The sequence below is a fragment of the Macaca nemestrina genome, chromosome 2 (genome assembly GCF_043159975.1).
Source record: "Macaca nemestrina isolate mMacNem1 chromosome 2, mMacNem.hap1, whole genome shotgun sequence".
NCBI lineage: Eukaryota > Metazoa > Chordata > Mammalia > Primates > Cercopithecidae > Macaca > Macaca nemestrina.
This window is the reverse complement of record NC_092126.1, coordinates 113,807,301-113,830,738: the sequence shown is the minus strand read 5'-3', so window position 1 is coordinate 113,830,738 and position 23,438 is coordinate 113,807,301. Positions and strand designations below refer to the sequence as shown.

General features: G+C 55.1%; 4 protein-coding genes and 1 long non-coding RNA gene across 12 annotated transcripts; 4 read left to right on the top strand and 1 right to left on the bottom strand.

The window, feature by feature from the left end:
* Positions 1–1,002: 1,002 nt before the first annotated feature.
* On the bottom strand, positions 1,003–11,289 carry LOC139361969 (uncharacterized). The gene is made up of 3 exons (XR_011620059.1): positions 11,155–11,289; positions 4,961–4,999; positions 1,003–1,371 (listed from the first exon to the last, which is right to left on the bottom strand). It is a non-coding gene; the product is annotated as an uncharacterized lncRNA (long non-coding RNA).
* LOC105480482 (hyaluronidase 1) lies at positions 6,994–11,153 on the top strand. 2 transcript variants are annotated; one of them, XM_011739438.3, is made up of 4 exons: positions 6,996–7,597; positions 8,082–9,005; positions 9,973–10,062; positions 10,250–11,153. In XM_011739438.3, exons 1-4 carry the CDS (start codon positions 7,577–7,579, stop codon positions 10,565–10,567), a joined length of 1,353 nt encoding a protein of 450 aa, XP_011737740.1. In that variant the 5' UTR covers positions 6,996–7,576; the 3' UTR covers positions 10,568–11,153. The 2 variants fall into 2 exon arrangements, with proteins under 2 accessions (XP_011737741.1, XP_011737740.1); XM_011739439.3 differs by lacking the exon at positions 9,973–10,062 and having other exon boundaries at positions 6,994–7,597.
* A 428-nt stretch (positions 11,290–11,717) lies between the features above and the next one.
* NAA80 (N-alpha-acetyltransferase 80, NatH catalytic subunit) lies at positions 11,718–14,680 on the top strand. 5 transcript variants are annotated; one of them, XM_011739424.2, is made up of 2 exons: positions 11,718–11,855; positions 13,399–14,680. In XM_011739424.2, the coding sequence occupies exon 2, from the start codon at positions 13,608–13,610 to the stop codon at positions 14,466–14,468; it is 861 nt and encodes a 286-aa protein (XP_011737726.2). In that variant the 5' UTR covers positions 11,718–11,855; positions 13,399–13,607; the 3' UTR covers positions 14,469–14,680. The 5 variants fall into 5 exon arrangements, with proteins under 5 accessions (XP_011737726.2, XP_011737724.2, XP_011737725.2 ...); XM_011739422.2 differs by having other exon boundaries at positions 11,720–11,855; positions 13,544–14,680; XM_011739423.2 differs by lacking the exon at positions 11,718–11,855 and adding an exon at positions 12,114–12,249.
* LOC105480479 (hyaluronidase 3) lies at positions 11,726–18,261 on the top strand. Of its 3 annotated transcripts, none has more exons than XM_011739428.3 (4): positions 11,726–11,855; positions 15,459–16,369; positions 17,364–17,453; positions 17,570–18,261. In XM_011739428.3, exons 2-4 carry the CDS (start codon positions 15,476–15,478, stop codon positions 17,837–17,839), a joined length of 1,254 nt encoding a protein of 417 aa, XP_011737730.1. In that variant the 5' UTR covers positions 11,726–11,855; positions 15,459–15,475; the 3' UTR covers positions 17,840–18,261. The 3 variants fall into 3 exon arrangements, with proteins under 3 accessions (XP_011737730.1, XP_011737734.1, XP_011737729.1); XM_011739427.3 differs by lacking the exon at positions 11,726–11,855 and adding an exon at positions 12,120–12,249; XM_011739432.3 differs by lacking the exon at positions 17,364–17,453.
* A 279-nt stretch (positions 18,262–18,540) lies between these two features.
* Positions 18,541–23,351, top strand: LOC105480480 (interferon related developmental regulator 2). Its single transcript, XM_011739433.2, has 12 exons — positions 18,541–18,863; positions 20,410–20,529; positions 20,617–20,701; positions 20,795–20,919; positions 21,003–21,160; positions 21,327–21,377; positions 21,461–21,639; positions 21,726–21,831; positions 22,153–22,290; positions 22,379–22,507; positions 22,586–22,681; positions 22,821–23,351. The coding sequence occupies exons 1-12, from the start codon at positions 18,614–18,616 to the stop codon at positions 22,899–22,901; spliced, it is 1,518 nt and encodes a 505-aa protein (XP_011737735.1). The 5' UTR covers positions 18,541–18,613; the 3' UTR covers positions 22,902–23,351.
* Positions 23,352–23,438: the final 87 nt, after the last annotated feature.

Genomic DNA, 23,438 nt, shown 5'->3' with positions numbered 1-23,438 from the left:
CCGGGAGGCGGAGCTTGCAGTGAGCCGAGATCGCGCCACTGCACTCCAGCCTGGGCGACAGAGCGAGACTCCGCCTCAAAAAAAAAAAAAAAAGAGAAACCACAGCTAGGGCCGGCTGCGGTGGCTTACGCCTGTACTCCCAGCACTTTGGGAGGCTGAGGCGGCCAGATCACAAGGTCAGGAGTTCGAGACCAGCCTGGTCAATATGGTGAAACCCATCTCTACTAAAAATACAAAAATTAGCCAGGCATGGTAGCAAGCGCCTGTAGTCCCAGCTACTTGGGAGGCTGAGGCAGGAGAATCACTTGAACCTAGGAGGCGTAGGTTGCAGTGAGCTGAGATTGCGCCACTGCACTCCAGCCTGGGTGACAAAGGGAGACTCCACCTCAAAAAAAAAAAAAAGAAAGAAACCACAGCTTAGTTTTCAGTGACTCCAAATTAGGAAAATGAAAAAAAAAAAAAGAAAGAAAAAAATTGAAAACTTTATTTTGAAGACTTGTAGCCAAGAAAAATTCAGTCCAAACTGTAGAAAATCATAAAAATTGGAAACAAAAAAAAAACAGTTAAGACTAGAATCTAACAACAGGTGTACATTCGTTTTGAAACATAATTTTATTCTCTCCAATTTCCCATTTTACTAAAGACAAATCATGATATGACTTGTTTGCTTATTATACTTGGCCTAAATATTTGTATACAGTGCAGCAAGAATAATTTATTTTGTTCCATAAGAGGAATCTCAGATAAGACTTTTTAAAGCCCTGCCCAGCCATGGATTTGTGCCATCAAATACCCATGAGTTGGGTGGAATTTCCTGTCCTTTCAACTTGCAACGTAAACAGATAAACCTGGGGCCTCTGCGCCTGTCAGAAAGTGACATCCTTTTTTTTTTCTTTTTTTTTTTAGATGGAGATTCGCTCTTGTTGCCCAGGCTGGAGTGCAGTGGTGCAATCTCGGCTCACTGCAACCTCCGCCTCCTGGGTTCAAGCTATTCTACTGCCTCAGCCTCCCGAGTACCTGAGATTACAGGCACCCACCACCACGCCCAGATAATTTTTTGTATTTTTAGTAGAGACGGGGTTTCACCATGTTGGCCAGGCTAGTCTTGAACTCCTGACCTCAGGTGATCTGCCCACTTTGGCCTCCCAAAGTGCTGGGATTACAAGCATGAGCCACAGCTCCTGGCCCCAGAAAGTGACATTCTTTACTTACTAGAGGTAAGAAACCCTGTACAGGGACTGTGTACACAAAATAGGAGGCCAGTTTTCCCAAGGGCTTTATTGGCTCCGTAAGTTAAGTTTGATTCCTTAAATGAAAGCACACCATTCCAGTCAAAGTCTTGGTCAAATAACGGATTCCTCCAACTGTGTCCTGTTACAAATGAAAACAGATTCTTTTTTTTTTTTTTTTTTTTGAGGTGGAATCTTGCTTTGTTGCCCAGGCTGGAGTGCAATGGTGCGATCTCGGCTTACTGCAACCTCCGTTTCCCAGGTTCAAGCAATTCTCCTGCCTCAGCCTTCCGAGTAGCTGGGATTACAGGCATGTGCCACCATGCCCAGCTAATTTTTGTGTTTTTAGTAGAGATGGGGTTTTGCCATGTTGGCCAGGCTGGTCTCGAACTACCAACCTCAGGTGATTCACCCACCTTGGCCTCCGAAAGTGCTGGGATTACAGGAGTAAGCCACCATGCCAGGTGAAAACAGATTCTTATTGCAGTTATGCAAATAACTGTATTGCCATAAGTTAAGAATACTCACACATAGTTTCCAAATTCTGGAGAAGTCAGGTAGAGAAACAAATATGCTCCAAATTTTGTTCATAGGAGTATACTAAATTGTTAAAAGCTGTCGGCTGGGCATGGTGGCTCAAGCCTGTAATCCCAGCACTTTGGGAGGCCGAGACGGGCGGATCACGAGGTCAGGAAATCGAGACCATCCTGGCTAATACGGTGAAACCCCGTCTCTACTAAAAAATACAAAAAACTAGCCGGGCGAGGTGGCGGGCGCCTGTAGTCCCAGCTACTCGGGAGGCTGAGGCAGGAGAATGGTGTAAACCCGGGAGGCGGAGCTTGCTGTGAGCTGAGATCCGGCCACTGCACTCCAGCCTGGGCGACAGAGCGAGACTCCGTCTCAAAAAAAAAAAAAAAAAAAAAAAAGCTGTCGGCCGGGCACGGTGGCTCACGCCTGTAATCCCAGCGCTTTGGGATGCCGAGGCGGGCAGATCACGAGGTCAGGAGTTCGAGAACATCCTGAACAACATGCTGAAACGCTGTCTCTACTAAAAATTTAAAAATTAGCTAGGTGTAGTAGCGTGCACCTGTAATCCCAGCTACTCGGGAGGCTGGGGCAGGAGAATCGCTTGAACCCGGGAGCCAGAGGTTGCAGTGAGCCGAGATCGTGCCATTGCACTCCAGCCTGAGCAACAGAGTGAGACTTCGTCTAAAACAAAATTAGGCCAGGCGCGGTGGCTCATGCCTGTAATCCCCACACTTTGGGAGGCCGAGGCAGGCAGATCACAAGGTCGGATCACAAGGTCAGGAGATCGAGACCATCCTGGCTTACACGGTGAAACCCCGTCTCTACTAAAAATACAAAAAAAATTAGCCGGGCATAGTGGTGGGGGCCTGTAGTCCCAGCTACACGGGAGGCTGAGGCAGGAGAATGGTGTGAACCCGGGAGGCGGAGCTTGCAGTGAGCCGAGATTGTGCCACTGCACTCCAGCCTGGGCTACAGTGCAAGACTCCATCTCAAATAAATAAATAAATAAATAAATAAATAAAATAGGCTGGGGGCGGTGGCTCACACCTGTAATCCCAGCACTTTGGGAGGTCAAGGTGGGCAGATCATGAGGTCAGGAGATTGAGACGATCCTAGCTAACAGAGTGAAACCCCTCTACTAAAAGTACAAAAAATTAGCCAGGCTTGGTGGCAGACACCTGTAGTCCCAGCTACTCGGGAGACTCAGGCAGAAGAATGGCATGAACCCAGGAGGCAGATCTTGCAGTGAGCTGAGATCATGCCACTGCACTCCAGCCTGGACAACACAGCAAGACTCCATCTCAAAAAAAACCCATAAATAAATAAAATAAAATAAAAATTTAAAAATTGGCCAGGCGCAGTGACTCACACCTGTAATCCCAGCACTGTGTGAGGCCGAGGCGGGTGGATCATGAGGTCAGGAGATCAAGACCATGATGAATCCCCATCTCTACTAAAAATACAAAAAAATTAGCTGGGTGCGGTGGCGGTCGCCTGTAGTCCCAGCTACTCAGGAGGCTGAGGCAGAAGAATGGCGTGAACTCAGGAGGCAGAGCTTGCAGTGAGCCAAGATCGTGCCACTGCACTCCACCCTGGGCGACAGACCGAGACTCCATCTCAAAAAAATAAAAAAAATTTAAAACGCTGTCAATAGCTCAACAGAAAAGTGTTTTTTGTTTTTTGAGACAGAGTTTTGCTCTTGTTGCCCAGGCTGGAATGCAATGGCGCAATCTTGGTTCACTGCAATCTCTGCCTCCTGGGTTCAAGTGATTCTCCTGCCTCAACCTCCCGAGTAGCTGGGATTACAGGCATATGCCACCACGCCTGGGTAATATTTTTGCATTTTCAGTAGACACGGGGTTTCTCCATGCTGGTCAGGCTGGTCTTAAACTCGCATCCTCAGGTGATCTGCCCACCTCAGCCTCCCAAAGTGCTGGGATTACAGGCGTGAGCCATCGCGCCTGACCTGTTTTGTTTTGTTTTTTGAGACGGAGTCATGCTCTGTTGCCAGGCTGGAGTAAAGTGGCGTCATCTCGGCTCACTGCAATTTCCACCTCCTGGGTTCAAGTAATTCTCATGCCTCAGCCTCCCGAGTAGCTGGGATTACCGGCATGCGCCACTACACCCAGCTAATTTTTGTATTTTTTCTTTTTTTTTTTTTGAGACGGAGTCTCGCTCTGTCACCCAGGCTAGAGTGCTGGAGTGCAGTAGTGCAATATCTGCTCACTGTAAGCTCCGCCACCCAGGTACACGCCATGCCATTCTCCTGCCTCAGCCTCCGGAGTAGGTGGGACTACAGGCGCCTGCCACTATGCCCGGCTAATTTTTTGTATTTTTTAGTAGAGATGGGGTTTTACTGTGTTAGCCAGGATGGTCTTGATCTCCTGACCTTGTGATCCACCCGCCTTGGCCTCTCTGAGTGCTGGGATTACAGGCGTGAGCCACCGCGCCTGGCCTAATTTTTGTATTTTTAGTAGAGATGGGTTTTACCATGTTGGCCAGGATGGTCTCGATCCTCTGACCTCGTGATCCGCCCGCCTTGGCCTCCCAAAGTGCTGGGATTACAGGCATGAGCCACTGTGCCTGGCAGGATTAGCAAACATTTTAAGCAAAAAGTCAAAGAGATTGGTTCATTCCATGCAGTTAAGTCCTGTTCTGCTTGATACTCATGAACATTTTAGCTCTCCATGAGTCCTGAAAGTTTTTCCTGTATTCTGATGTCACAGTCTCCAAAGTTATCAGAAACCTGCATTTAAGAGCACCTTTTGGAGTTTGTTTGTTTGTTTGTTTGTTTGTTTGTTTGAGACGGAGTCTCGCTCTGCCGCCCAGGCTGGAGTGCAGTGGCCGGATCTCAGCTCACTGCAAGCTCCGCCTCCCGGGTTCACGCCATTCTCCGGCCTCAGCCTCCCGAGTAGCTGGGACTACAGGTGCCCGCCACCTCGCCCGGCTAGTTTCTTGTATTTTTAGTAGAGACGGGGTTTCACCGTGTTAGCCAGGATGGTCTCGATCTCCTGACCTCATGATCCACCCACCTCGGCGTCCCAAAGTGCTGGGATTACAAGCGTGAGCCACCTCACCCAGCCAAAGTATACGATTTCTGAGCGCTGTAAGTGTAAGCAGAAATTAACACCAGCTGGCTGTTAAATGCTAACTTTAGTCATTTAAAGGAAATTGCAAGGCAGAATCCCAATCCAGTTTCTTACCTAGTGATGGTCTCAGGCTGTAGACTGCTCTCTACCATCCTAGAAGTAGGAAAAAATAATAATAATTTCCCTGTTGGAAGTGAGCTTGAACTCCATAAAGGAGTTACCTGCCTTCCGTCATCATGGAAGCAGGAAAACTTGCCTTCCTTTTGGGAGCAAGTAAAACTCCAAAAAAAAAAAAAAAAAGTTGTACAGCAAAATAAACTTTAGATCTCAACCAAATTTTGAGAGATCAAGGATTCTCTGGAGGGGGTGCTCCCAGACTTCAGCAAATCGTCCTGTTGGTTTGAGCCATAAAGTTAACTCGTGCTGGTACCTAGCATAGATAGGCAATTAGTCAAAGGTCAAGGACATCTCCACTCAGAATCCATCCATAGCTACCAAATGTGAACCCAGAAAATCTGAGACAGCTCTCAGTTAATTTAGAAAGTTTATTTTGCTGAGGTTGAGGATGCATCCGAGACACAGCCTCAGGAAGTCCTGATGACACGTGCCCAAGGTGGTCCGGGCATGGCTTGGTTTTATACATTTTAGGGACATATGAGACATCTATCAATACGTAAGAAGTACATTAGCCAGGTGTTGTGGCTCATGCCTGTAATCCCAGCACTTTGGGAGGCCGAGGCGGGCAGATCACAAGGTCAGGAGTTCAAGGCCAGTTGGCCAATATGGTAAAACCCTGTCTCTACAAGAAATACAAAAATTAGCTGGATGTGGTGGCATGCACCTGTAGTCCCAGCTACTCTGGAGGCTGAGGCAGGAGAATCTCTTGAACCGAGGAGGCAGAGGTTGCAGTGAGCCAAGATCATGCCACTGCACTCCAGCCTGGTTGCAGAGCGAGACTATGTCTCAGAAAAACAAAAAAGAAGTACATAAGCTCTCTCCAGAGAGGTGGAGACAGCTCAAAGCAAGGCCACCCACTGGGGGCTTCCAGGTCACAGGCAGGTGAGAGATAGATGGTTGCATTCTTTGGAGTTTCTGGTAAGTCCTTCCAAAAGAGGCAATGAAGGCAATCATAATATGCATCTATGTCTGTAAGCAAAAGGATGACTTGAATAGAATGGAAGGCAGATTTGCTCTGAGCGGTTCCCAGCTTGAAGGGGCCCAAGATATTTCCCTTTCACACATGGAACAAGTGAAACCACAAATGAATGAACAAGCATGTGCTCACTGACAGCTCATACACATGGTCACACAAACACAGGGTCTCATGCTCACAAGACAGCAGGGCTCACACACACCCAGTCCCAGGCACTGGGTTCCACACTCACACCTACTTGCCACTGGAATTTGTGCAGAGGCTCAGATGGTCACTAAACAGGGCTTCACAAAGACAGTCACTGACCCAGCACATATACAAAGGGTGATGACACAGCCCTGACTTCATGAACATAGTGCCTTTCAGAAACAGGTCCCTACAACAGGGATGACTTATCCACTAAGCACAATAGACCCAAGGCCTAGGGCCACAGTAATTTCAGGGGCCCACAAAAATGTTTTTTTAATCAAAAGAATAATATAAATATAAATATATTAATAATTAATATATAATAGTGTAACCCAGACATGACCTCCTGGGCTCAAGCAATCCTCCTGCCTCAGTGTCCCAAGTAGCTGGGACTACAGGTACACACCACCACGCCCAGCTAATTTTTAATTTTTTTGTAGAGATGGGGTCTTGCTACGTTGCCTAGGCTGGTCTCGAACTCCTGGGCTCAAGCAATTCTCCCACCTCAGCCTCCCAAAGTGCTAAGATTATAGCCATATCTATATATCTATATATATCTATATCTATATATATATATATATATATATATATGTTGTTGTTGTTGTTAGACGGAGTCGCTCTCTGTCACCCAGGCTGGAATACAGTAGCACAGTGGCACGGTCTTGGCTCACTGCAACCTCTGCCTCCCGGGTTCAAGCAATTCCCCTGCTTCAGCCTCCCAAGTAGCTGGGATTACAGGCGCCTGCCACCACGCCCGGCTAATTTTTTGTATTTTTAGTAGAGGCGGGGTTTCACCATGTTAGCCAGGATGGTCTCAATCTCCTGACCTCGTGAGTGATCCGCCAACTCGGCCTCCCAAAGTGCTCAGATTATAGGCGTGAGCCACCACGCCCGGCAGGCCTGGCCATATTTTTAAATATTTTTTTTAAGGAGGCAAAAGGATCCATGAAGGTAAAGTGCCTAGGGCCCATCAATGTCAGATGTAAGAACACTCCCTGAGCACAAGACATGGAGGAACCCAGTCTCCAGTGTCACAAACAGGCCTGCCCAGCAGGGTCTGCCCCTGCCCACCCCCTCCAGCCCGGGTAACATCACAACGCCCTGCCCTAGTGCTGACAGCGTGGGAGGGGCCACTGCTGGCCCAGCCCCACCCCCAACCAAGATCCCTTTGCCGGGGATTACAGAGGTAGCCCTGGTGCCTGGCCTGGCCTGGCTTCCCAATCCAAGGCCCGCCCCTTGGCCCGCCCCTGGCCTGGGCGGGGTGACCCCCTACAAAAGCTCAGAATTTCCAGCAGCCGCTCCTTCCTCCAGGAGTCACTGGTGCTGCTGGGGTAGAATCTAGCCAGGCCCTGCTTAGGCCCCCATCCTGGGGTCAGGAAATTTGGAGGATGAGGCCCTTCAGCCCCAAGGTCAGCAGGGACGAGCGGGCAGACTGGCGGGTGTACAGGAGGGCTGGGTTGACCTGTCCTTGGTCACTGAGGCCATTGGATCTTCCTCCAATGGCTGCCAGGATTTCTTGTGGAAGAGACAGGAAGTCCTCCTCCCCTTGGTGGGGTCAGCCTGGGGGCTGAGGGCCTAGCTGTCAGCCACTCTTCCCAGAACAGATGTCATGGCCTCAGTGGCTCATGGGGAAGCAGGGGTGGGCGAGCTTAGGCTAGAGCAAGTCCTGTGGGAGATGGCAGAGGCCTGGTCAGAGAGGCAACTCGGATGTGCCCTCCAGTGGCCATACTCGCCTCCATGTGTCTCCTCTGCCCTCCCGGAGCCCTGCAGGTCAATGTTTAACAGAGACCAGAGCAGCGGTGGATTAATGTGCAAGGGCTCAGCCCCCTAGCCCTGAGCAGTGGGGGATGAGAGACTTTGCAACCTGTTCTCAGCTCTGCCTCCCCTGGCCAGGTTGTCCTCGACCACTCCCGTGCCATGGCAGCCCACCTGCTTCCCATCTGCACCCTCTTCCTGACCTTACTTGATATGGCCCAAGGCTCTAGGGGCCCCTTGCTACCCAACCGGCCCTTCGCCACCGTCTGGAATGCAAACACCCAGTGGTGCTTGGAGAGGCACAGCGTGGACGTGGATGTCAGTATCTTCGATGTGGTAGCCAACCCAGGGCAGACCTTCCGTGGCCCTGACATGACAATTTTCTATAGCTCTCAGCTGGGCACCTATCCCTACTACACGCCCACTGGGGAGCCTGTGTTTGGTGGTCTGCCCCAGAATGCCAGCCTGATTGCCCACCTGGCCCGCACATTCCAGGACATCCTGGCTGCCATACCTGCTCCTGACTTCTCAGGGCTGGCAGTCATCGACTGGGAGGCATGGCGCCCACGCTGGGCCTTCAACTGGGACACCAAGGACATTTACCGGCAGCGCTCACGGGCTCTGGTACAGGCGCAGCACCCTGATTGGCCAGTTACTCAGGTGGAGGCAGTAGCCCAGGACCAGTTCCAGGGAGCTGCACGGGCCTGGATGGCAGGCACCCTCCAGCTGGGGCGGGCACTGCGTCCTCGCGGCCTCTGGGGCTTCTATGGCTTCCCTGACTGCTACAACTATGACTTTCTAAGCCCTAACTACACCGGCCAGTGCCCATCAGGCATCCGTGCCCAAAATGACCAGCTAGGGTGGCTGTGGGGCCAGAGTCGTGCCCTCTACCCCAGCATCTACATGCCCGCAGTGCTGGAGGGCACAGGGAAGTCACAGATGTATGTGCAGCACCGTGTGGCTGAGGCATTCCGTGTGGCTGTGGCTGCTGGTGACCCCAATCTGCCAGTGCTGCCCTATGTCCAGATCTTCTATGACATGACAAACCACTTTCTGCCCCTGGTAAGTCTTCTGTAACCTGCCCACCTTGTCAACCTGCCTTGTCAGATATTAGGTCCAGCCTTGGGGTACTTTAGCCTTGGGACATTTTCTTTTTTTCTTTTTTTTTTTTTTTTTTTTTGAGACAGAGTCTCGCTCTGTCGCCCTGGCTGGAGTGCAGTGGCATGACCTCGGCTCATTGCAAGCTCTGCCTCCTGGGTTCACGCCATTCTCCTGCCTCAGCCTCCCGAGTAGCTGGCACTACAGGCGCCCGCCACCACACCCGGCTAATTTTTTGTATTTTTAGTAGAGACGGGGTTTCACTGTATTAGCCAGGATAGTCTCGATCTCCTGACCTCATGATCCGCGCGCCTCAGCCTCCGAAAGTGCTGGGATTACAGGCATGAGCCACCGTGCCCGGCCCCCAACCTTGGGACATTTTCATCCATTCATTCTTTTTTTTTTTTTTTTTTTTTTGAGACAGAGTCTTGCTCTGTCACCCAGGCTGGAGTACCAGGGGCAAGATCTCAGCTCCTGCAACCTCCACCTCCCAGGTTCAAGCGATTCTCCTGCCTCAGCCTCCCGGATAGCTGGGATTACAGTCATGCCACCAACATGCCTGGCTAATTTTTGTATTTTTAGCAGAAATGGGGTTTCACCATGTTGGCCAGGCTGGTCTCGAACTCCTGACCTCAGGTGATCCTCCCACCTCAGCCTCCCAAAATGCTGGGACTACAGGTATGAGCCACCATGCCTGGTGCATGGGCACATCAATTGAGTGCGTACTTTGTGCCAAGTTCTGTGCCAGGCACAGGCAATTCAACATTTATTGGAATTCATAGGCTAGAGGAGGAAGCAGTTTGCCTCTGGTCCCGTGGCCAGAGCAGCCCCAGGTGAAGGTCATGAATTATTTGCCCCATCCAATGGTGTTCCAGCAGTCTGCCACAGGGTGGGAAGGAGTCCCCACAGAACTGTGCTGTCTCCTTCCCAGGATGAGCTGGAGCACAGCCTGGGGGAGAGTGCGGCCCAGGGGGCAGCTGGAGTGGTGCTCTGGGTGAGCTGGGAAAATACAAGAACCAAGGTGAGCTTAGGCCTGGCATGAGGGTGGGGGTGGGGAAGAGGTGGGGTCATTAAGCTGACTGGGTAGACCCTGACTTACCCTTTCTACCTGCAAAGTCCTGGCTGACCAGCAGGTGAGTGTCTCAGTGCCCTAGGAGGGTCCATACATGACCAAGGTGTCCCTGACGCTCTCCTCCCCTCCCACCTAGGAATCATGTCAGGCCATCAAGGAGTATATGGACACTACCCTGGGGCCCTTCATCCTGAATGTGACCAGTGGGGCACTTCTCTGCAGTCAAGCCCTGTGCTCCAGCCATGGCCGCTGTGTCCGCCGCCCCAGCCACCCTAAAGCCCTCCTCATTCTTAACCCTGCCAGTTTCTCCATCCAGCTCACGCCTGATGGTGGACCCCTGAGCCTGCGGGGTGCCCTCTCACTTGAAGATCAGGCACAGATGGCCGTGGAGTTCAAATGTCGATGCTACCCTGGCTGGCAGGGACCGTGGTGTGAGCAGAAGAGCATGTGGTGATTGGCCACACATTGAGTTGCGCACCTTGAGAACCTAATGCACTCTGGGTCTGGCCAGGGCTTCTTCAAATACAGGCACAGTCATATAAGTCATGGTCACAGTGAAGAGTACACTCAGCCACTGTCACGGGCATATTCCCTGCACATGCATACTTACAGACTAGAACAGTGGCATAAGGAGTTTGAACTACAGCAGACACCATTCATTTCATGTCCATATGCATCCACTTGGCAAGGTCATAGACAATTCCTCCAGAGACACTGAGCCAGTCTTTGAACTGCAGCAATCACAAAGGCTGACATTCACTGAGTGCCTACTCTTTGCCAATCGCCGTGCTAAGCATTTTATGTGGACTTATTCATTCTTCACAATGAGACTATAAGGAAACTGAGTCACTCACAGTGAGGGTAAACACGTTGCCCAAGGTTGCACAGCACGAAAAGGGAGAAGTTGAGATTCAAACCCAGGCTGTCTAGCTCTGGGGGTACAGCCCTTGCACTCCTACTGAGTTTATGGTAACCAGCCCTGCACGACCCCTGAGTCTGCTGAGAGGCACCAGCCCAGCAAATAAAGCAGTCATGATTTACCTAGCTGTTTATTGAGCGCCTAAAATGTCCAGGCCCCGGTATCCAAAGGGCACAGGAAAGGCTTGTCACTCTCACCAGATTTGACGTCAGTCTAAGAGCGGCTGCTTCCCAGGGTGGGGCCCAAATTTCAGGAGGAAGCCCCACCGGATCTGACCGTTTCCAAGCTGTCCTGGGGTGGGAGGCAGGAGGGAACTGAAGCTGGACCGGTCCGAGCCTGGGGCGGGGCTGGCAGAGGCGGAGTCAACTGAAGGCGGGGCCTGCGCCTGGCTGAAGTGGTGACGTGTTGGGCCGGGGCAGGGCCTGGAAGAAGCCAAATCGAGGCGGGACCTAAGCTCTGACGCAAGGAGCAGGAGGCGGGGCCTGTATGGGGCCGAGTGGGGAGGAGGCGGACTCAAATGGAGATGGGGTGGAGCTCAGCAGGGGCGGAGCTCAGCTCAGCAGGGTGGAGACTGAGCCTGCGCCTGGTGGGTGTTGTGACGCGTAAACGAGGGGCGGGGCCTAAGCGGCGACGCGCGGGTTCCGGGACACCCCGGGAGACCTTGGAACCCCTTGGCGCGCCGCAGGACGCGACGGCTGCAGTACATCCGCCGCGCCGCTGGGGGCCAGCGCTGTCGGACCGAGGAGTCCGAGGTGGCGACTGAGTGAGATACCCAGCTGTGCGGAGCTAGGACGCGGAACATCCCGGAGGCCGGCTTCAACATGTCAGTACCGCACCCTTCCTATTTGCTGCCTGTAGGTCCACCCCGCGCGTGCGGTCCCCAAGTGGCCATGCCACCCTGCACGCCCTCCCCGCGTCAGTCGTTCGTTTCTAGAGCATGCCGAGCCACACCTGCCCACAAAGTCGAGCTCTCGAAGTCCCCATTCCCAAAAGCTCCACAGCCTGTTGTGACCCACTAGAAGGGAGGGGGAAACCGAGGCCCGGGAGAGACGGAGAAGCGACTCTCTGAGGACCCCGGAGCCCCGCCCCAGTGGGTGGGGTCGGCACTGAAGGGGTTAAGGCCGCGGGGAAGCCCAGGGCTCAGCCCTAGGGGCGGATCCTGGGGCTTCCTCCCTCCAGACCAAAGGGTGCAGCTGCTGCCGAGGTGGCTGATGCAGGTGAGGGGCTTATAGCCCTGTGAATGGGGTGGGAGGTGAGGGGAGTGGGGTGCCTGTTACTGACCAGTGTTTAATTGGCCTCAAGCTCAGGAGAGGTAGGGGAGCCAAGAGGCCCCCTCTGGAGCAGGTGAGTAGAAGGGGGGGGCCCAGCTGCCCGCCCACCACTAGAAAACCCCCAGCGTAGACCTGCCTGACAGCAGGACCTTGGTTAAGATGGGAAAACAGTAGGGTTTGGGCACAGGAGGCCTAGGCCCCCAACCTGGTGACCGTTGGACACCCTGTGTATATAGGAAGGAAGGTGTGGTCCTTATCTAGGGTGCCTGCGAAACTCAGGCCAGTGGGGAACCAAGCCTGCAGAGGCAATACTGCTGTGTGGCTGTGGACCAGGCCCAGTGCTGGTGCTGCTGGGGTCCCATCTGAGGGGACAGTTGGGTCTATATCCAAAGTGTCCTGAGATGGGCAGAGTTGGGAAGGGGGCCAGGGGCTCCAGGCAGGGAAGGCAGTCAAGACAGGCCAAAGCTCAGCCTGATGGGTGCATGAGTGGGGCCCCAGGATCCACTAAGGCCGTGGGCATAGCCCAGGTAGTTGAAAAGGCTGGGAGCTGGAGGAGACTCAGAACATAGGGAGAAGAAAGGGACAGGAAGACTCCTGGGGCAGTTTTTCCTATGGAGGGAACCTTGAGGTAGGTTTGAGCAGGGGGTGTAGTGTCTGCTTTGCATTTTCTATCCCATGCCCTAGTGGTGGACTGGGAGGACTACTGGAAGACAGAAGGCCAGCAGGTGGATTGGGTCGGCTGTTTTATAGACCTGGTGGTTACAGGCCCCCTGTGAGGGGAGGTCCTGAGGAAGACAAATTTGTAGTCAGAGCAGGCTGGGGCCAGGACTCCTAGGTTCTGTCCTAGCCTTAAGCAGCTCATCCATCACTCCCCGCCTCCCTCCAATGTGGGGTAGACACCTGGATCTATCTGCCCTGCTCTACAGGGGATGGGTCTCTTCCAGGTCACCTGTGCTATCAGGTGAGTGTGGGACAAAGTGCAGCCCACCACTCCCCAGTTCCAGTATGCATGGTCCCCCTCGCACTCTGTCAGCCTTTCCCTGCCCCAACCCCACCCTCCCTCCTGGCACAGCCCAGCATGGCTGTTATCTACAGGAGGAGAGCCACTGTGGTCTGAAGAGATGCCACTGCCTGGAGACTGGGGTCTTAACCTCCAGCCTGGCACTGAGCCACCTGCCACCTAGCAGCAGGTGACCTTGGCTCCCAGCCTGACTCAGCTGAACCTGGATCCTGTGCATAGGCAAGAGCTGACTCTGAGCCCTGGCCCAGCCAAGCTGACCCCTACACTAGACCCTACACACCGGATGGAACTGATCCTGAGTACCAGCCCAGCTGAGCTGACTCTGGATCCTGCGTGCCAGCCAAAGCTGCCCCTGGATTCCACATGCCAACCAGAGATGACCTTCAATCCTGGCCCAACTGAGCTTACCGTGGATCCTGAACACCAGCCAGAGGAGACACCAGCTCCTAGCCTGGCTGAGTTGACCCTGGAGCCTGTGCACCGCCGACCCGAGCTCCTGGACGCTTGTGCTGACCTCATCAATGATCAGTGGCCCCGCAGCCGCGCCTCCCGCCTTCACTCCCTGGGCCAGTCCTCAGATGCCTTCCCCCTCTGCCTGATGCTGCTGAGCCCCCACCCCACATCTGAAGCAGCACCCATTGTGGTGGGCCATGCCCGCCTGTCACGGGTGCTGAACCAGCCCCAGAGCCTCTTAGTGGAGACAGTGGTGGTGGCCCGGGCGCTGAGGGGCCGTGGCTTTGGCCGCTGCCTCATGGAGGGCCTGGAGGTCTTTGCTCGGGCCCGGGGCTTCCGCAAGCTGCACCTCACCACCCATGACCAGGTGCACTTCTATACCCACCTGGGCTACCAGCTGGGCAAGCCTGTGCAGGGCATGGTCTTCACCAGCAGACGGCTGCCTTCCACCCTGCTTAATGCCTTCCCCACAGGCCCCTCTCCCCGGCCACCCTGGAAGGCCCCAAACCTGACTGTCCAAGCTGCCCCAAGGGGTCCCAAGGGACTTCCATTGCCACCACCCCCTCCTCTACCTGAGTGCCTGACCACCTCACCCCCAGTTCCATCAGGGCCCCCTTCAAAAAGCCTGCTGGAGACACAATATCAAAATGTGAGGGGGCGCCCCATATTCTGGATGGAAAAAGACATCTGAGGCCATCCAGGGCAAGGAACTGTCTTTCTGGGTCAATAGACTGCCCTGGACAGTCTACAAGCCTCAGCCCACTGACCATACCTCAGCCCCCTAGCCCCTGGGGGGCAGCTTTAGTCTGGGCATGTTTCCTGGGTACCAGTGGGGCCAGGAGGTGGCTCTGGCTCAGAGCCGTCAGTGTGGCTGAATAAAGCCTCTGTTGGGTGTGGCTGTGACAGAGTTTATTTGTTGACCCCCCTACCCTCACCTCTCCCCTCTTCTGCAGGTCCCTTATCCCTGCAGAAGTCCCCAGATCCACCTTGGTCCTAAGGCCATTGATGGGAGGATGCCTGTCCTTTGCCTTTACCCCCCACCAGGCTCAGGAGACAGGGTGGCTGTTCTCTTCCCCATTCACTCACTCATTACCATTCACTGAGCGCCTACTGTGTGTCAAGCCCTGGACAGGACATAGGCAGTGGGTAACTAGACAAACAGGCATACAGTAGCAGGATCCATATGGCACAGGGGAGGTACACAGGCTTTGGGAACCCAAGTGACTTCACTCCACCTGGGGATCCAGGAGACCTCCCAGGGCAATGATGTCACAGCAGAGACCTGAGTGCTAGGTAGGAATTAAACCAGGCAGGTAAGGAGGTGGGAGCTGAGTGTTCTTGGAAGGAACAAGGTGGACAGAGGAAAGAAGGGGACTTGTGACAGCCGTGGGAGGATACAGTGGTGTATTGACAAAGATGGGGAATATGGGAAGGAATGTACCCTCAGCTCACTGTAAAGCCCGCTTTGGTGTGCACCTGCCACTCGATGCCCGGGGCATCATAGCCAGCTTGTGGTGTGGCTGTTTTAAAAGGCCCAAGAGACCCCTGGGGAAACATGCTTTCCCCAGCTCTTCCTGTAAGGATGGAAAGGAGCTGGGGGAGCTTTCCTGGCTTTCCCTGCTGTGTGGAAAGTGTGGTCATAGCTATGGACTCTAAGCTCACACCCCCCTCTCTCCTGCAGGTTTCCATCCTTGGGGCATGACCACGCAACTAGGCCCAGCCCTGGTGCTGGGAGTGGCCCTGTGCCTGGGTTGTGGCCAGCCCCTGCCACAGGTCCCTGAACACCCCTTCTCTGTGCTGTGGAATGTACCCTCAGCACACTGTAAGGCCCGCTTTGGTGTGCACCTGCCACTCAATGCCCTGGGCATCATAGCCAACCGTGACCAGCATTTCCACGGTCAGAACATGACTATTTTCTACAAGAACCAACTCGGCCTCTATCCCTACTTTGGGCCCAGGGGCACAGCTCACAATGGGGGCATCCCCCAGGCTTTGCCCCTTGACCGCCACCTGGCACTGGCCGCCTACCAGATCCATCACAGCCTGAGACCCAGCTTTGCTGGCCCAGCAGTGCTGGATTGGGAGGAGTGGTGTCCACTCTGGGCTGGGAACTGGGGCCGCCGCCGGGCCTATCAGGCAGCCTCTTGGGCTTGGGCACAGCAGGTATTCCCTGACCTGGACCCTCAGGAGCAGCTCTACAAGGCCTATACTGGCTTTGAGCAGGCGGCCCGTGCACTGATGGAGGATACGCTGCGGATGGGCCAGGCACTGCGGCCCCATGGACTCTGGGGCTTCTATCGCTACCCAGCCTGCGGCAATGGCTGGCATAGCATGGCTTCCAACTATACCGGCCGCTGCCATGCAGCCACCCTGGCCCGCAACACTCAACTGCATTGGCTCTGGGCCGCCTCCAGTGCCCTCTTCCCCAGCATCTACCTCCCACCCAGGCTGCCGCCTGCCCACCACCAGGCCTTTGTCCGACATCGCCTGGAGGAGGCCTTCCGTGTGGCCCTTGTTGGGCACCGACATCCCCTGCCTGTCCTGGCCTATGTCCGCCTCACACACCGGAGATCTGGGAGGTTCCTGTCCCAGGTAAGTGGAAGCTGAGGTCTAGGGGTCTTAGTCAGGAGGTATGGCCCTGTTCTAGGAAGGTCCCAGGAGAAGATCTTGCCTAGGGGTTGGTCCTAATCTAGGGGTTCTGAGTGGAAGGCCCTGTCCTGGAGTATCTGATGAGGGAGGCATGGCTCTGCCCTGGAAGATGTTGAGGGGTAGGGAGGCCCAGCCTTTGGAGTGCTGGTCTGAGGGGAGATATTCTGAGTGGAAGGCCTGAGAAGTCACTCAGAGACTCGATACAAAGGGGCCCTACTCGGGCTGGGTGAGTGGCTCACACCTATAATCCCAGTACTTTGGGAGCCTGAGATGGAAGGATTCCTTGAGGCCAAGAGTTTGAGACCAGCCTAGGCAACAGTGAGACCCTAGTCTCTACCAAAAAAAAAAAAAAAATTGAGACAGTCTTGCTCTGTTGCCCAGGCTGGAGTGCAGTTGCACGATCTCAGCTCACTGCAGCCTCCACTTCCTGGTTCAAGTGATCCTCCCACCTAAGCCTCCTCCCGAGTAGCTGGACTACAGGTGCATACTACCACACCCACCAAATTTTTATATTTTTATAGAGATGGGATTTCGTCATGTTGCCCAGGCTGGTCTTGAACTCCTGGGCTCAAGTGATCCTCCTGCTTTTGCCTCCCAAAGTGTGGGATTACAGGTGTGAGCCACCGTGCTCAGCCTAAAAAATTATTAGCCAGGTGTTATGACATGTGCCTGTAGTACCAGCTACTTGGGAGGCTGAGGTGGGAGGATTACTTGATCCCAGGAGTTTAAGGCTGCAGTGAGCTATGATCATGCCACTGCACTCCAGCCTGGATGAGAGAGTAAAACCCTGCTTCTAAAACCAAACCAAACTAGAGGGGCCCTACTGTAGAGGTAGAATCACATTGTGACAGTGAACCAGAAGAGTTTCTTGAATGTGGATGTGGGCCCACATGGATCTGGCCAGCCCAGCCCTGGCTTAGCAGCTCTCTGTCTCCAGGATGACCTTGTGCAGACCATTGGTGTGAGTGCAGCGCTAGGGGCAGCCGGCGTGGTGCTCTGGGGGGATCTGAGCCTCTCCAGCTCTGAGGTGATCATTGCCCCTTTGAGCCTGCCATGTAGCACATGCTGGGGTCCCAGGGTGGGGAACGGCCATGTCAAGACTATAGAGCAGGCATACTGACACAACTCTTCCCTTCTCCTTAGGAGGAGTGCTGGCATCTCCATGACTACCTGGTGGACACCCTGGGACCCTATGTGATCAATGTGACCAGGGCAGCGATGGCCTGCAGTCACCAGCGGTGCCATGGTCACGGGCGTTGTGCCCGGCGAGATCCAGGACAGATGGAAGCCTTTCTACACCTGTGGCCAGACGGCAGCCTTGGAGATTGGAAGTCCTTCAGCTGCCACTGTTACTGTGGCTGGGCTGGCCCCACCTGCCAGGAGCCCAGGCTTGGGCCTAAAGAAGCAATATAAAGCCAGGGCCCCTGCCACTGCCTCTTCTTTTCCCTGCTGCCACTTTTCCAGTCCTGGAGCTACTCTGTCCCACTCTTGCTCTATTCAGTTTACAGTCAACCCTCCCAAGCACACACCCCGCTTCCCTTGGAATCCCTGAGGGGTAGAAGGGGCCAGAAAAAACGCTTATAAAACCAGAGGCCCTCTGAGATCATGTGACTCCTCCATGGCAAGGAAGCAGTTCCAGGGAGAGTCAGGTTCCAGCTAGTTAGGGCTGCCAGCCTAGGGCTTTGTGCCTACACCTCACTAGGCCCATGGAGAGGTCACAGAAGATGGGCCGTGCACGGGCAGATGGGCCCCCAAAAATCTTGGCTAAGGTCCGTAAAGTGTTAAGCTGTTGTCTGCACTGTTTCATCATAAAGTCACTTTTTTCCACTGCCTGAGGTTTGGCTGTTCCTCCTGTTATCCCAAGCTCTAAGCCCTTCCCATGGTCCCCAGACCCAGGAGCAGGGGTAGGACTCGTCGCGAGCGTCCTGCGGCCAAGTACCCTGAGAAGCCAGTCCTGCCGTGGTGCTCCTGAGGAGCGCTTCGGAGTTTACGAGTGTGCACCGAGGGGGCTGGGGCGCGCGCAGGGCATTGTGGGTGCATAGTTCAGCTAGCGCGTAGTCGGCTGGTGGGCCCCAGGCGTGGACTACCATTCCCGTGGTGCTCTAACGCTCAGCCAGCCGCCGTCACCTGCGCGCTCAGGCCCCTGGGATTAGTAGTTTTAGCCTCGTGGATGTGGGCCTGAATCGGATGGCCTGGAACTCGCCTTCCCGGCGACCTGTTTGGCAGGGGGGGGCGCCTCGCGAAGATGGTGGCGCGCGGGGCGAGTGGCGCCCGTCGTCTGGCCAAGTCTCAGCGCAGCGCACCGGCCGGCGTCTCGCTGCCCTGGAGCCCACACCCACCGGGTCCCTGACCCCGCGCCCCCCGCGCCCGGTTCCCGGCATGCCTCGCGCCCGTAAGGGCAACACGCTCCGGAAGGGTGGTCAGCGCCGTGGAGGAGGTGAGTGGGGTGGGGGGCGTGGGACAGCTGATGAGCGGCGGGTGGGGGTCCTGCTGGGTCCCCGTAGTTGTTCTCGAGGGCCCTGGGTGGGGAACCCCCTCGGCCAGCCCCGCGCAGCTTCCCAGAACTCTACCGAGGCTGGCACGTGCCCCAGCAGTCATTGGCCACGTGCGTGCCCAACTTGAGCTCTCTGCCCACTGCCTGTTGGGAGTCCGCGCTCCCAGCGGTGACCCGGCCAGCCTCTCCGGGCCTCAGTTTCCCCGTTGCCTCTCTGCCTCAGTTGCCTGCTGGGTGGGCAAACTCACCGGACAAAGCAGGAAGCCAGTCCCCTTGCCAAACCCTGATCCTTTCCTGGACTGATCAAGGAAGTTGGCGGGAGTCCTGGCCTGCTCCGGTTAACAGAAGGAGGGGGATCTGTTGGGAAGCTACCTGATTAGGGCCTTGGCACCTTGGCAGGCCTGACTCCACAAGGTGGCTGACTATCCTGGAGCCTGAGGCAGTCTTGGGACTCGCTTATCAGCTTAGACCAGGAGCCTGTCTTAATGCAGTAAACACTTATGTTTACTCTGCTGGGATGGCGTGTGTACGATGCACAAATTTATTTATTTTTATTTTTGAGGGGGAGGGGAGGACGGCTGATCACAGGAAGGAGGAAAATACCTAAGCATAACTTTAAACTGGTCACCACCATGGTGGGGTTTGGGTGGGGTACGTCTAATAGGGTATAGAACATGGTCACTGAATGGTGTCAGCCCCAGACTTACGACTCAGGGAGGCCTGGGGGGAGGTGCTTCTGGGTGAGTCCTGAGAAGATGGAGAAGAGAGCAAGTTGTGCAAAGTCTTGGCAGCTGGAGGGACCCCAGCACAGTGGAGTGAATGAGGGAAGGCTGGGCTGCTCTGGCAGGTAGGATAGTAAGATAAAATGGGAGCAGGCTGGGTGTGGTGGCTCACATCTGTAATCCCAGCACTTTGGGAGGCCAAGGCAGGCAGATCACCTGAGGCCAGGAGTTCGAGACCTGCCTGACCAACATGGAGAAACCCCATCTCTACTAAAAATACAAAATTAACTGGGTGTGGTGACGTATGCCTGTAATCCCAGCTACTCGGGAGGCTGAGGCAGGACAGTCACTGGAACCTGGAGGCGGAGGTTGTGGTGAGCTGAGATGACGTCATTGCACTCCAGCCTGGGCAACAAGAGCAAAACTCTGTCTCAGAAAAAAAAAAAGGTGGTGGGGAGCAGAGGCCAATGTGTAGGCTGGACTTCCTCCTGCAGGTGAGAGGTGTGAGTAGTTCTTAGAATTAGGGGCAGCTTGGTGATCACACCCTGTCCAAAACTGCCACAGCAGCCACCCTTGCCAGCGTGAGCCCTTGTCCCTGGACAGAGCCCACACACAGGAGTGCACCAACCCTACTGACCTTTGGCTTTGGTTTTCCATCTCCGAGAGGAGCACCATTCTATCTTTTGGGATTATGAGGTTGGGTGAGGTACCCCCAGCCATCCCTCATCAGTAGAGGCAAGTTGAGTGTCCTATTCCACCTTCCCCAGGTGCCCGGAGCAGTGCCCAAGCTGACTCGGGTTCCAGTGATGATGAGGCAGCCAGTGAGGCCCGCAGCACCACCAGTGAATGCCCCAGCCTTCTCAGCACCACTGCAGAGGACAGCCTTGGTGAGAGCGGGTGGAAGTTTGACAGGGGCTTGGTGAGGGCTCCATGGGCTGAGCACAAGAAGCAGTGCTGACCAGGTGGCCTTCCAGGGGGGGATGTCGTGAATGAGCAGGGCCAGCAGGAAGACCTTGAGGAAAAGCTGAAGGAGTATGTGGACTGCCTCACAGACAAGAGGTACCCCTGGTTGCCAGCCAACTCCTACACCCAACTCCAAGTGTGACCAAGGGAGGGCTGGCCTATATGACCCCCCTTCTCGACCTCCCCCAGTGCCAAGACCCGGCAGGGTGCTCTCGAGAGCCTGCGCCTGGCCCTGGCGTCCCGCCTACTCCCCGACTTCTTGCTGGAGCGCCGCCTCACACTAGCTGATGCCCTGGAAAAGTGCCTCAAGAAAGGTTGGAGCTGGGGGTGCATGGGAGACTTAAACTGGGCAGACGCTGGCCCTTGCTGCATAGGCTGACTGGAAAGCATCCCACAGGGAAGGGAGAGGAACAAGCCCTGGCCGCTGCTGTGCTAGGTCTGCTCTGCGTGCAGCTGGGCCCGGGACCCAAGGGTGAGGAGCTGTTCCACAGCCTGCAGCCTCTGCTGGTCTCTGTGCTCAGTGACAGCACAGCTAGCCCTGCTGCCCGGCTCCACGTGAGTGTGCCTGTGCCCCATGAAACCCTTCCTGCACCTTATCCCTCAACAGAGTGCTGGGTTCCCCCTGTCTTCAGCCTCCCTTACTCTGAGGGAAGTGAGCTCCAGGGCTGGGAACCCAGATTCATCCGCTGACTGTGGCACAGCATTGCCCTTCTCCCAACAGTGTGCTTCTGCTCTTGGCCTGGGCTGCTACGTGGCTGCTGCCGACATCCAGGTGAGTGGTCTCTGGGCACAGGTGGTAGAGCATCTAGGGCTGTAACTCTGCCTCTGAGCTCCCCTGCCTCCCTGTGTTCCTAGGACCTGGTCTCTTGCCTTGCCTGCTTAGAAAGTGTTTTCAGCCGGTTCTATGGCTTGGGCAGCTCCACAACTCCTGTGGTTCCTGCCAGCCTGCACGGCCTGCTCTGTGCTGCCCTGCAGGCCTGGGCATTGCTGCTCACCATCTGCCCCAGCACCCAAATCAGCCACATCCTTGACAGGTAGGGGTGGCTGTCCACTGGGATGGAGGGGGGATCTCAAAAAGGCCCCCAACCCACACATACAGCTCAGCCTGCCCCTTCCCTAGGCAGCTGCCCCGGCTGCCCCAGCTCTTGTCCAGTGAAAGTGTGAACCTGCGGATCGCTGCCGGTGAAACCATTGCACTGCTCTTCGAGCTTGCCCGGGACCTTGAGGTGCGAGGGACAAGGATGGGGGGTGCTTGGTGATACCACCTGCCCATCACAGGCTGGATGCAGGGGGTGCCACAAAAAACAGAGCAGCTTTAGGTCATTATGCAGAGGAGGTGGCCCCAACACAGATTCATCTGCTAGATGTCATGATGGGTGCCCTGAGCAGCGGTGTCCTGGCCTGACAGACGCCCAGGAGGGGTCAAAGGGGCCAGTCAGAGAAGAGAGGGTCTTTCAGGGAAAGGATGGGTTTCGGCAGTGCCCTGTTCAGAGCCAGCAGAGCTCAAGCATCTACCTACCACACACCTTCCAACGCTCCCGTTGCAGGAGGAGTTTGTTTATGAGGACATGGAGGCCCTCTGCAGTGTCCTGCGCACTCTGGCCACTGACAGTAACAAGTACCGTGCCAAGGCTGATCGCCGGCGCCAGCGCTCTACTTTCCGTGCCGTGCTGCACTCCGTGGAGGTGTGTGTGAGAACATATGTGTCCTAGTGAGGGTGCACTCCCAGGCATAGTAGCCAAGCCCAGTTGTGTTGGCCCCTCTACCCTGCAGGGCGGTGAATGTGAAGAAGAGATAGTGCGCTTTGGCTTTGAGGTGCTCTACATGGACAGCTGGGCTCGGCACCGGATCTACACTGCCTTCAAGGAAGTGCTGGGTTCAGGCATGCACCACCACCTCCAGGTGCGGGGATGCACAGGGAGGGGACACCTGGTGTGGCTGCTTCAGTCTGGCCTGAGCTCACTGCCCTCTGCCCCCCAGAACAATGAGCTACTCCGTGACATCTTTGGCCTGGGCCCTGTGCTGGTGCTGGATGCCACTGCCCTGAAGGCCTGCAAGGTTCCACGCTTCGAGAAGGTTTGCACCCTTGGGCACCTTTCTCTTCCCCCTATTCCCGTGTTTCCTGGAGGCCTGAAATTCTGCAGAGGCTGGAAGAGGACCCCCAGCCCTTTCCCTTCCCAGCTCCCCAAGGTGTCACTCTCTGTCCCCACTCTAGCACCTGTACAATGCTGCCGCCTTCAAAGCCCGGACCAAGGCTCGAAGCCGTGTGCGGGACAAGCGGGCAGACATCCTGTGAAGCAGGACCTGCTGAAGAGGAGACTTTCTATGCTCTTGGTCCGTATTTTTAACAGAAGACAGTGCAACAACTGGTCTCCACCAGTATTTGTCACTTTATTTTTTTAAATGACAAAACCAAAAACAGACATGGGGTGGGTAGCTGGGGGCCCGGACACTTGGGACCCTGGCCCCTTTGTCCCTGCACTCAGCCCTGTGGCCTCTTCCTGCCCTGTCTCAGGCCAGGCTAAATACGTGCCTGTCCCAGGGCTGTGGGGCAGGCACTAGGGGGCCTTTCCCTTCCTTTCCTTTCTCAGGCCCAGGATGACCCACTCTTAGGGGGGTGGTGGCATCTGGACAAATGCCACCACAGCAGGTGGAGAGGCAAAGCTACCTGGAATGGATTTGTGTGCTGATTTTTAAGAATTATTAGAGATAATTAAACAGAATGGTCAGGCTTCTGTGGTCTTAACCCCTGGGTATTTTTCTGTTCTCCCTCCCCACCTACCACCCCAGGCTTGGGCCCAGCTGGGTCTTCCACAATGTCACGTTTGCCCTC

Bases quoted from the DNA above. Each gene is read 5' to 3' on its own strand.
- LOC105480482 (XM_011739438.3), top strand. From the start codon at position 7,577: ATGAGGCCCTTCAGCCCCAAG. The intron at 7,598-8,081 runs GTCAGCAGGGAC...TCCCCTGGCCAG, and splicing joins TGAGGCCCTTCAGCCCCAAG to GTTGTCCTCGACCACTCCCG. The intron at 10,063-10,249 runs GTGAGCTTAGGC...CCTCCCACCTAG, and splicing joins GGGAAAATACAAGAACCAAG to GAATCATGTCAGGCCATCAA.
- NAA80 (XM_071091768.1), top strand. From the start codon at position 13,233: ATGGGTCTCTTCCAGGTCACCTGTGCTATCAG. The intron at 13,265-13,543 runs GTGAGTGTGGGA...TCCTGTGCATAG, and splicing joins CAGGTCACCTGTGCTATCAG to GCAAGAGCTGACTCTGAGCC.
- LOC105480479 (XM_011739428.3), top strand. From the start codon at position 15,476: ATGACCACGCAACTAGGCCCAGCCCTGGTGCTGGGAGTGGCCCTGTGC. The intron at 16,370-17,363 runs GTAAGTGGAAGC...CTCTGTCTCCAG, and splicing joins CTGGGAGGTTCCTGTCCCAG to GATGACCTTGTGCAGACCAT. The intron at 17,454-17,569 runs GTGATCATTGCC...CCTTCTCCTTAG, and splicing joins TGAGCCTCTCCAGCTCTGAG to GAGGAGTGCTGGCATCTCCA.
- LOC105480480 (XM_011739433.2), top strand. From the start codon at position 18,614: ATGGCCTGGAACTCGCCTTCCCGGCGACCTGTTTGGCAGGGGGGGGCG. The intron at 21,832-22,152 runs GTGCGAGGGACA...CTCCCGTTGCAG, and splicing joins AGCTTGCCCGGGACCTTGAG to GAGGAGTTTGTTTATGAGGA. The intron at 22,508-22,585 runs GTGCGGGGATGC...TCTGCCCCCCAG, and splicing joins GCATGCACCACCACCTCCAG to AACAATGAGCTACTCCGTGA.